This window comes from Arachis stenosperma, chromosome 8, assembly GCF_014773155.1.
Source record: "Arachis stenosperma cultivar V10309 chromosome 8, arast.V10309.gnm1.PFL2, whole genome shotgun sequence".
Classification (NCBI taxonomy): Eukaryota; Viridiplantae; Streptophyta; class Magnoliopsida; order Fabales; family Fabaceae; genus Arachis; species Arachis stenosperma.
Genome location: NC_080384.1, coordinates 21,392,037 through 21,403,569, shown reverse-complemented (window position 1 = coordinate 21,403,569; position 11,533 = coordinate 21,392,037). Strand labels below are relative to the sequence as shown.

General features: G+C 35.6%; 2 protein-coding genes across 5 annotated transcripts; one reads left to right on the top strand and one right to left on the bottom strand.

The window, feature by feature from the left end:
• The first annotated feature begins 565 nt into the window (after window positions 1–565).
• Window positions 566–4,573, top strand: LOC130945580 (uncharacterized). The gene is made up of 5 exons (XM_057874290.1): window positions 566–738; window positions 976–1,373; window positions 1,924–3,085; window positions 3,334–4,318; window positions 4,484–4,573. The coding sequence occupies exons 1-5, from the start codon at window positions 566–568 to the stop codon at window positions 4,571–4,573; spliced, it is 2,808 nt and encodes a 935-aa protein (XP_057730273.1).
• Window positions 4,574–6,137: 1,564 nt separating this feature from the next.
• On the bottom strand, window positions 6,138–11,533 carry LOC130943833 (uncharacterized). Of its 4 annotated transcripts, XM_057871872.1 has the most exons (8): window positions 11,159–11,533; window positions 8,672–8,914; window positions 8,463–8,541; window positions 8,177–8,389; window positions 8,007–8,099; window positions 7,839–7,940; window positions 6,660–6,935; window positions 6,138–6,372 (listed from the first exon to the last, which is right to left on the bottom strand). In XM_057871872.1, exons 3-8 carry the CDS (start codon window positions 8,505–8,507, stop codon window positions 6,283–6,285), a joined length of 819 nt encoding a protein of 272 aa, XP_057727855.1. In that variant the 5' UTR covers window positions 8,508–8,541; window positions 8,672–8,914; window positions 11,159–11,533; the 3' UTR covers window positions 6,138–6,282. The 4 variants fall into 4 exon arrangements, with proteins under 4 accessions (XP_057727855.1, XP_057727852.1, XP_057727854.1 ...); XM_057871869.1 differs by having other exon boundaries at window positions 6,144–6,935; XM_057871871.1 differs by having other exon boundaries at window positions 6,144–6,929.

Sequence of the window (11,533 nt, the reverse complement as noted above, 5' to 3'; positions counted from 1 at the left end):
TTTATTTTTTATATACTAATAGTATAAAAAATTTTATATAATTGTCTAATTATGTCTTTTTAAAGGATTATTTACGTAAACATAATTAATATAAATATAGTTATTTTTTATGATATGGTTTTACATAATTAGATATATGTGTAAAACTATTTTATACTAACCGTGTATCAAAATTTAATTCTAAAAATTAAAAAAATATATAAAATAAATATTTTAACACAAAATTTAATAGGTATTTTTTAATGTGGGGTGTTTCACTCGCTTTTTGGTAATCTATTTATCACCTTATAGTTTTAAGGTGTCGAATCGAGCTTATATCAAGATCTCAATTTGGGGAGCAGATACGACTCCTCTAAAAGAATGAGTTCGATCCAGAAATTACTTAGCATTCGTATTGAAGCGAACTGCGTCGAACTATTAGTGACAAATTGTAACAAATAAAATTGAAATGCGTGAATTAAATAGAAGAACTTTAAATAAATAAAAATGTAAAAAGTGAAATGAAAATTATAAGAAAATAGAATAACAATAAAATATTTAAAACAAAATAATTCCGACGGCAATCATGGAGCAGCCGCTGGGGGTAATGCAAGCTCAGGGAAATCAGGCTTGGGAACTTGCCCGGACTGTGACAGGAATATGCGGGCTCAGAATGTGGAGGAGGGACACGGTGATAGAGGCAACCATAAAGGGAAAAAATTACATGCCAACGATGATGAGGACAGCAGCAATGAGTATGTAAGTTTGGATGAACAAATGATGAACAAATGTTGGAAAACCGTAAGACATGGGAGCTAGCGAAAGAATCCGGAGCAATGTTGCTTAATGAAGAAGAAGATATTATGGCTATCCTCCAAGAATAGAATGAAGAGATTGCTCGAAAGAGAAGATTGACAAAACAGAAGGCTAAAGCAAGACGAAGCAGACCCAAAAATCTCAAAAAGGTGTGTAATTATAATTCAAAATGATTTTCAGCTCATGGAATATTAGGGGGTTAAGGGGTGATGGAAAGTTGAAAATGGTGAAAGAACTTAAGAGGAAACATAGGTTAGATATGTTAGAATTGGTAGAGACTAAAAGACAGTTAGTGACAAGGTTTGATGTATTGAAAATTTGGGGAAACGGATGCGCGGAATGGGAGTATGTGGAGTCAGATGGTGCTTCTGGTGGTTTGTTATTAATGTGGGATGATGGATTCTTTAAAATGAGAAATTGCTATAAAGGTGAGCGATGGCTGTGTGTTGAAGGGGTACTATCAGAGAAGTCTATTAACTGTGCCTTTTTATTGGTTTACGGTGCTCACACTAGAGATGAGAAACGTGTTGTTTGGGAGGAGCTGAGTTACATGGCTGGCTTATGTCCAGACGCCTGTTGTTTGTTGGGAATAATACACCATTTTCCCTTGAGAAAATACCTTTCACAGAGAAATAAAATAGACACGATCACAACACAAGAATTTAACGTAGAAACTCCAATTACTGGAGAAAAAACCACGGCCGTTGCCAAATGACAACCAGAGAATATCACTATGTGAAAATTGTTACAACACATAGACTTCTTTCTCTTTAACACCGGCACCCCAGTACACCCACACTCTCAAAGCAAATATTTAACTACACCTCACAACACTCTCTAATCAAAAGGTATAGAGGAAAAGAAAAGTCAGATACAAGCTTTAAGTGTTTCCGACTAGTGCAAAAAATATGGAGAACTTAGCCTCATATTTATAGCCTAGGCCACCCACTCCATTTGCTATCATAAGCAATATGGGACTAATTCAACCAATTCCTAACAGTTTTTTGGGGGACTTTAATGAGATTGGACAAGTGGAATAAAGACAAGGCTTAGAAAGCTTACCTTTGTTGGCACAAGACTATGAGAATTGGGTACATGACATGAGTTTGGTAGACTTGCCAATTTCAGACCGTAAATTTACATGGTTCAGAGGGCAGTCATGCAACCGTATTGACAGAGCCTTGGTTAGTTTGGAATGGCTTGAGGCATTTCCAGAGACTCGTTTGAGAGGTGGTCCACGGGAGTTGTCAGATCACTGCCCTATCATAGTGGAAGAGAAGAGGCTAAGGGATGGACCGAGGCCGTTTCGAAGTCTGGATTATTGGTTTACCCATGAAGGGTTTCTAAGGATGGTCAAGGAAGAGTGGAGAGGGCTGGGAGAGATACAATTTACCGACAAATTGAAGGCGTTGACGATTCCTTTGGGGAGATGGCACAGAGACAACTTTGGTGATATGGACAGGAAAATTTTGAAGTTTGAGGAAGAGATTCAGAAGATTGATGACATAGTCGGCAATGGGAGTTATGATGAGACAGTGGAAGCAAGAAGGAAGGCGTTAGTTAAGTGCTGCGAGAAATGGTATGTGAGAAAAGAATTACATTGGAAGCAGATGTCAAGGTCGAGGCATGCAAGGGACATGGATAAAAATACGAGATACTTCCACAACTTAGCTTCGGCGAGGCGGAGAAATAACAGGATTGATACACTAGCTATTAATGGAAGATTGATAAGGAACCAAGCTAGGATTAAAATTGCCATCAGAGAGTTTTACAAAGAACTATATCATCAAGAGAGGTCCCCTGAGGTGGGTTTCAGAGATGGTCTGGTGGAAAGGATCAGCGAGGAGGATTCGTGTGCTTTAGAGGCACCACCGTCACCTGAGGAGATTAAAGAGGCAGTGTGGGATTGTGAATCGTCCAAGACCCCAGGATGTGACGGTTACAACATGAACTTCATAAAGAAGTGTTGGGATGATATAGGCTCGGACTTCACGGCAGCGGTGATGGCCTTTTTCCAATCTTCAAGGTTGCCGCCTGATGCTAATATCACATGGGTGGCGTTGGCCCCAAAGTTTACTGGTGCTAAGGAAATCAAAGATCTGCGTCCGATTAGCATGGTAGGGTGTGTATATAAGGTAATTCCGAAGATGCTGGTAAGGAGAATGAGAGAGGTTATGCCAGGGTTAGTTGGCGAGACACAGAGTGCTTTTGTGAAGGGTCGGAAGATTCATGACGGGGCCCTAATTGCATGTGAAACGGTGCAGTGGATCAAACAGAGGAAGAAAAAGCGGCAATAATAAAGCTGGATTTCCAGAAAGCATATGATAGAGTCAAGTGGAGCTTTGTAGACCTTGTATTACAGAAGATGGGTTTTGGTCAAAGATGGAGGGGTTGGGTGATGGAGTGTATTAGCACGTGCTCTATGTCAATGTTGATAAATGGTTCGCCGTCCAAGCCGTTCAAGATGTAAAGGGGTCTGAGACAAGGGGATCCTCTGTCCCCATTTCTTTTTGTACTTGTGGTTGATGTCCTACATAGGATGATTGGAGAGGCTGTGAGAAACGGTCGCATATCACCATTGATGGTTGGGAGATATCATATTGAGTTATCGCACCTACAGTTTACAGATGATACTGTTCTATTCTGCCCTCCGGAGGAAGACACAATCAAGAATTATAGGAGGTTGCTTAGGTGCTTTCAGTTGATGTCAGGTTTAAGCATTAACTTTGATAAATCTAGCTTGATTCCTGTTAATTGTGATGAGCAGTGGCTGCAACGTATGTGTGGTGTGTTGGGCTGTAAGCAAGCCAATCTACCAGTTAAATATCTCGGTATCTTGTTAGGAGCAAACCCAAGGCTGGTGAAGACGTGGAAGCCAGTAATAGACAAAGTGGAGGAGAAGCTTAGTCTCTGGAAGGCCAAAATCCTCAATAAGGCCGGTAAGTTGGTGCTTATCAAATCTGTGTTAAACAGCCTACCGGTTTATTATCTGAGCCTCTATAAGATGCCAATGGCTGTTGCAGAGAAATTGATTTCCTTACAGAGAAGATTTCTATGGAGTAAAGAGGATGGGAAGAATGGTATGGCTCTGGTTAAGTGGGAAGTGGTCCAGACCCCTAAAAAGTTAGGTGGGTTGGGGGTTGGGGATGCTGTGATAAGAAATTCAGCTCTTCTGTTTAAATGGTGGTGGAGGTTCTCTAAAGAGGAGTGTCCTCTGTGGAAGAAGGTAGTATGTTCCTGTAACAACCTGAATCCAAATGAGCTACTGTCCTCTCAAGAACTACCTATCCGAGGTGGTCCGTGGAAGGATATTTGTCAGCTACAGTTCAAGAGTCAACAAGTCAGACAGAAGATGATTACCGGGTTGTCCATGGAGGTGGGTGACGGGAGGCGGACTCGATTTTGGGAGGATGCCTGGATTCATGGAGGTCCTTTGAAAGACCGTTTTCCAAGGCTATTCTCGGTTTCAAACCAAACAGGATCAATGATAGGGGATTGTGGGTTTTGGGATGGGTTAGATTGGGTATGGAATTTTTAGTGGAGGAGAGAATTGTTCCAATGGGAGTTGGATTTAGTAAACCAGCTTCACCACACTCTGAGGCTGGTAAAACTTGATTTTGGGAGAGAGGATAGAGTTATATGGAAGTATGATAAACAAGGAATTTTCTCTACTAACTCATTTGTGCAGGTGTTGCAGGTGGAAATGGCTCCGGAGGATATACATAGCTACAGCTTTACTAGGACCATTTGGAAAGGCCTTGTCCCACTCAGAGAGTAGAGTTGTTTGTTTGGTTTGTCCTGGTCGGCAGGGTTAATACGAAAGAGAGACTGAATCGGTTTGGGATCATTCACCAACAAGATACTTTATGTGTTTTATTATGCAACAATAGTGTTGACCATGGCCACCACATATTTCTTGGTTGTAGCTTTGCTTGGTAGGTATGGTGTGCTTGGTTATCATATGTTGGAATGCAATGGGCTTGTCCAAGTGCAGTAAAGGACCATTTCCAGAGTTGGACGGAGAACTCAAGTACATAACAGGAGTGCAAGAGATGGATGGTGTGTTTCTGCACGATCATTTGGAACTTATGGTTGGAACGGAACCGGAGGATTTTTCAGAACAAAGGAAAAGGGGTTGAGGAGATTATTAACATGTCTGCTTTGAGCTACAAGGAGTGGTTAGGTGCTGACCCTTTCTGTTGTTGATGGCAATGCCGGAGATGACAAAGGGGTATCTACAGCTTCGTTCACTTTGTTTTTATTTTTATTTTTATTCTTAGTTTGAGTCTCATACTATGTTGCTACCTCCTTTGCTCCACTTGTTGTGTTGAGCTTTCGTTCAAAAAAAAAAAAATTAAAAAAAGGAAAACAAAAGATAATAAAATAAAATGAGTTCTTAACACTCATATCCATTTGTACTCTATAATCTTCTGTTGCGTCACTAAAACTGAGAATTTTTACAAAATTTTCGTAATGATCTAGTGTTTTTTATTAAAGTCCTTTTTTTTTTAATTTTTTTTATTTATAGACCTTAAACTTAAAAGGAGGACTTGTTTCTGAAGAATCTTAACCACGACCTGTCTTTCTTTGTTATTCAATCCTCATATTTTTATTCATACTTGCATTTAACCGCGTGATTTAATTTCTATCGTTTCGACTCATTTCTTATCATAAAACCTTTGATTTCGACCATTATTTTTTATCGTAGTTGAAAGTATTTTTTTCCTATAACTAAAGATCTGATCTGTCAATTTTTTCTAAACTTTGATGAGTCTTAGTCGAATTTTTTTATAAATCGAAATTCTTACTAATAAAAATTTTTTTTTACCCTCACAAAGTAGCCCCACAAAGTAAAGCGTGGATCCGTTCCTAGACCAACCCCTCCATGGATGAGATCTGTTTACGTCACTACAAGATTTTTATTTATTTGTGGCAGTTTTTTTTCTTATTTGTGGAGGTTCATAACCCCCACCAAATGGTTTGTGGGAGTTTTTAAAACCCCCAAAATTTGAGGTGCCACGAGGTCTTTTGTGGGAGTTTTTAAAAACCTCCATAATCTATTTAGTGTGGGTTTTGTGTGTATTTAGTGGGAGTTTTATATTGAATTTTGGTGGCAATTTTATATCACTTTTGTGACAGTTTAAAACCCCCACAAATTATTTTTTTAATTTAACAAAATTAACTATTTTGTGAGATTTTCAAACCTCCACAAATCCTATAATTATTTATTTATTTTTAATTTCAAATTATTCATTAATCTTATCTGATTTACATACTCTCTCAAATTAAAAATTTATTTCTTAGTATCAAAATTTAAAAACTAAATCTTTTATAGCACAATTCCTCAATATAAGACATAACTCTTTATATAAAAAAAAATTCTCAATGTCAATAGTTCCAAATATAATTGCATATGGTATTGTTCTACACAATTATTTCTATTTTTTTAAAAAAAAAAAGTAAAATAAAACAAAGGGAGTAGTAGGCTCAAATATTTGTCCTCGGATGTCCGTTGCTATCACCAGCTGATCTCCTAGCATCAAAGGGAGTAGTAGGCTCGCTTTCAGCATCATTAGCCTATATGTAAACATAAGATGTTATTAGTAATTTCAGTAAAGTTAAGCATCAAGATGATTCGATATAAGCCTAACAACTCAATTTTGAAGAGCATTTAAACCTATATTCAATATTAATGAGTATTACTCTATCTAAACTTATATTCCTAACAAATGAATTTACTATAAAGTTATCTCTCGGGCAGAAAAGAAGCCAACAAGCGTTTCGGGAATTTCTCCTTCCTTCATCATTAGGTATGCTTTCATCATATCAAATGATTGATGCAACTTAGACTCTAGATTAGTGACCTTTTGCTGTGAATTATGTAAGTCAGACTCCAAATTATTAATTTTTTCCTGTAAAATTGCAACAGTAATAGGTGAAGAAGATCCAGCTGAATTAGTTGAGATGGTCATCCTATTAAGCCGACTTCTCACATTCCTAAAAGTATTTGTAGGCGCTGCTCCCATGCCCATGCAACGAACTCTCCCAGAGTGTTCAGGTCCCAAAACTTTACCAACAGCATCATTAGGGGACACCTCAAATTGTGCATTTGATTGTGTCATATTCAGCCCAATCTGTTCCTATTTAAAAGTAGTAAACAGAAACTATTCAATTTATCTATCTATTTATTTAAAAGTAGTAAACAGAGACTAATGCAGAAATACAGATATACTCACTATTAAAATACAAAAACAGAATGAAATAATTGACTGTACCATACCAATAACAATAATGAACTAACAGTAATTAACAACATAAATTGAAGGACATTATATATCTCATTAGAGGCATAGCCATTTTCATAACAATGTTAGATCAATTTCATTTCACATCAGCATAGCCATTTTCTTTTTCTCTGAATTAGAGGCAACATGTTGTTAAGTTTGTTACGAACAAGAATAAGAATTAAGAAAATGAATAGCATGAAATTCAGCCTCTACCCTGAATAATAGGATATTCGAGAGTTGACCTATTCTTGTACCTGTTAAAGGCGCCCAGACTATTTTGTTATACTGCTCTACCACCAATCACACATGGCACCCTATTTTTGTGTTGAGGTGTGAATACAATACCAGATTTAGATAATTTGGTTAGCTAATACATTACAATTTTAGGCTTTGCATTGTTGAAAGTTACCATCATTGAATATCCTAAGTTGTAACAACACTTTTTAGTTTTGATGTAATAATCTTAGCTAGTACATTACAATTCAGTGCTGCATATTTTTTTATTAATGAGACAAAATAACTGCAAACAGAGAGTGTACAAGACCCTTTTGCTTAATTTAGTTGCCACACCAAATTTAGTTACCCTTTAAAATCAAACCTCATAATTCTCAACGTTTCAAGCTGCTTTTGTTTCATTTAAGCATCCTATGATCATTATATATCTCAATCCACAAGAAACCACACTCAAATCCCATTTTTACATGATCACATACAAATAAAATAAGATGAGATAGCAAAGGTTTACAAAACACTTACCACTATAGTTAATGCCTCGTTATTTACAAAAGACCCATCCTTTCTCTTATGTGTTTCAATGTACATCATTCCTCTACTAGGCTTCTTTTCCGTTTTCAAGTACTAAAAAAGAAAGAATAAAGGGTTAAATAATTAACATATATAATGCAAGTAAAATCACACATGTACCATTTCATGTCGCCTCCGAGAGTTGGATTTCGATCCACAAGTGTGAGGAATGGTTTGCTTGCTTCGATTTTCCTTATTTTTCATGCAAAGCTCCTAAAAATAAATATAATAACTTCAATTAATAGTTTTTTTAATTCAACAAAAACTAAATGAATTGTTTAGTGTCTTACAACTGTAGACGGTTTTAGTCGATAATTGACAAAACAAGTCCATTGATCTCTTGGAACATCATCAGGCACATTGTTCACCAATGCTTCTCTTCTCATGGTTGGATCATAGAACTCATTCCACAATCTTTGCCTATATGTTGCCCACTTTTTTGCAATACTTTGAATGCAATACCTATAGGCAATCTTTTCTGTGCTTGTAAAATAGAAGTGGGGCTTCAAACAAAAAAAAATAAATAATAAATAAATAATAATTACTTGAACTAAGAAGTTTCAAATAAAATTTTACCTTTATCATTGTATCAAAGCACTCATCCTTGAAAGACTTAGGCATGCCACCATTTTCTTGTCCTGACCACTTTTCAAAGCTAATTGGAAAGATACGTGCATTAGTTGCTAATATACCACAATAACTAGCAAGTAAACCATATTAATTAATTATGCAATATAAAACTATACTTTAATCATATTAATTAATTATGCAATATAAATTAATACCAATTATCTCCACATTCCAAGAAGATGAAGACTTTGAGTTAGAACAACGCGTGTCTCCATCAGATGAAATGAAATTTGCAGCGGCTTGAAAAGGGGCTTGAGAAGGAGCCTCACTAGCCTCTACACTAGTGGTATCTTCATATGCTACTGGTGCTGGAGGTTGAAGTGAACGCGAAGCATTGTTGGTTTCCCTCTCATCTACAAATTTCAATGGATTTTTTATGCGTTTGTCCCTTGGCATGACTGATGCAAACACAAAATTGTTAAGCACACAAAAGATAATTAGACATTATACTAATAATTAAATATAAAACTGTCAAGTACATAATAAATAAAAGCTTAAAATGTTACCTTTGGTGAAATTTTGTACAAATTTTCATAAAGAAATGAAAGAGAATAATTAATAAAGAGGGAACAACTCTATTCTATTTTGATCTAAATTAAAGCTAAAAATAAAGGATCATGTAGCAGAAAGATTACTTAGGTATTACAACATAGATTATTACTTTATTATGGTAGAAATGAAACTGAAACTGATTTTAGTTTAAATCATGTTGTAGATGTACAAATTAACATGTCCTAGCAATATATTATATTCTCAGTTGTTCACTTTTCTATAATAGATGATGATACAGACCAGGCCAGCAGCATTAATGCATAAAAGTTTAATCACTGCATGATTACCAATTAAGAAAGGAAAATTTCAGCTATTACCGGGAATGCGTATCTATGGTGCAACAATTTTGGAGACTTAACCTCTCAAAAGACTATATATTACTACATTTTAAAGATGATGCAACATTCAGATTTAACGGATTGGTGGCTTTCCAACACAAGAAGTGAACTTGAACCAGCAGTATTATCTTTGTGTTCAAAGATCCTACCAAATTAAAGCTGAAAATGTTTAATTGAGTGTGCAGATGAGATGAAAATAGAAGAGAAAGAAGCTTAGGTAGGGAAAAGAAGAAAAACAAAGTTAATTAAAAGAGAGTTTATATTATACTTAATTTTCTCTTCTTAACAAGAGTAGTGGTAACTGCTGAGCGTGTGTTTTTATTTAATCTCTGAAACAAGAAATTAAAAGAAGCAAATAATAATAACCAAAGTAATCACATACTATATCTCTCAACATTGGAAATGGGGAAAGAAAAGACTATACTTGGAGATTGAGATTATATGTTAAGTTAGATTTTACTTTTCACAAATATATATATATATATATATATATATATATATATAAAATAGAGTCTGCACCATAACATTCCTAACGTTAAAAGTGGTATAGTCTCCCACCATGCTTTTATGTATGTCCTCTCTTATAACCCTTTCATGGGATTTTTCAATTTTGAATTGGAGCATTACTTTGATAACCATGATGATGAGACGTATGGATTCTAATAAGGTATATGAAGGATTATTATATATTATAACTATTAACCTCAAATTAAATAGTTTTAATTAAGCATATATATATAGTACTGTTTTCCCTAAACAGTGCATCTATGTTAAGAAGAGATAAGAGAGAAAGCATACAGAACAAGGGGAAGCACTGCCTTTGAGTTATGAAAAGCATAAAAAAGAAATTTAATAGATTGTAGTATTTAGCATTGCAAGCAACTATAGTTTCCAGATCAAAGTAGAGTTTAATTTGAAGTTAGCATTATGAATTTAGTAGTTAACAGTAAAAATAAAAAACAATAAGAAACAACAAATACAAGTTTCAATCACTAGTGAGAACATTGAGAATCTAACAAGGGGAAAGATTTTGAAACTTCTAAATTTAATGTTTATATAACAAATTTGAAGAACAAAATGTAATGAAAATCATAGGCCACATATCATATGAATTATCAGAAGAAGCAAAAAATTGAAATTACATGTATGCTTCAGTTTAATCTTTCCACAAATTACACAGAGAATAAATTGAATAAAAAATGTAACTTTGAGATGAGAAATTCTTATTTCCTTCACAAAAGGAACAAAGTTCACGTTCATTCTAAAAATGTAGGCAATAGAGTTTTATCAAATGGAGTTGTCTATAATATTTATTTCATTATTAAGTGATTGGAATCCTTATGCGGATAATTTCCATCATGAGCCCAGAAATTCACCAATTTATTCAACAATTTGAACAAAGAAATGCAAAATCAGTAAAAGCATATCAAAATGTACAAAGAAATGCAGTATATCTTGATAAAACATGAAACTGTGGCAAAAATGAACAAGTAAAAGCATGCAAGCATATTCAGACAAACCATTTCCATTTTGAATTCCATTTCAATTTGCAGGACGTCGCACAATGGTAAAATTCCATAATCATGAGTCCAATTAACATAATAACCAAATGGCAATTGGTTCAATGTCAAAATAAGTACGGTATTAAGCACCGATTTAACACATTTGAATAATTACCTAAGCTGGTTGCTTATTTGGAACTTCAAAGAAGCAGAGAAATAGAGACAAGTCAAATATGGAGAAGAAGAATACCAGCGACAATTCGAAGGAGAAAATAGATTTGAAACAATGGCTCGATTCAGAAGTTTTCGACCGCAGAAACTACAGCAGCAACGATGGCAAAAACTGCAGTGGCAATGGCGGCGGAAACTGCAGCGGCAATCATAGCTACAGAGCCACCAGATCTGAAACCATAATGTTGATAGAGGAGGTGGTTCGATTTATGAGCTTCCTGCAACAACTTAGGCGGCAACGGCGGCATAACCAGCGACTACAATGGCGGCGGACCGACGACTGCAACGATAGCTACATCGGTGGAGAACTTAGGGTTTTGTCCATAGCCATTCTCTTCTGTCTTCTCTTCTCTCTACTTCGATGAGTTTTGAAAACTCACATAAAAGAGGAGTT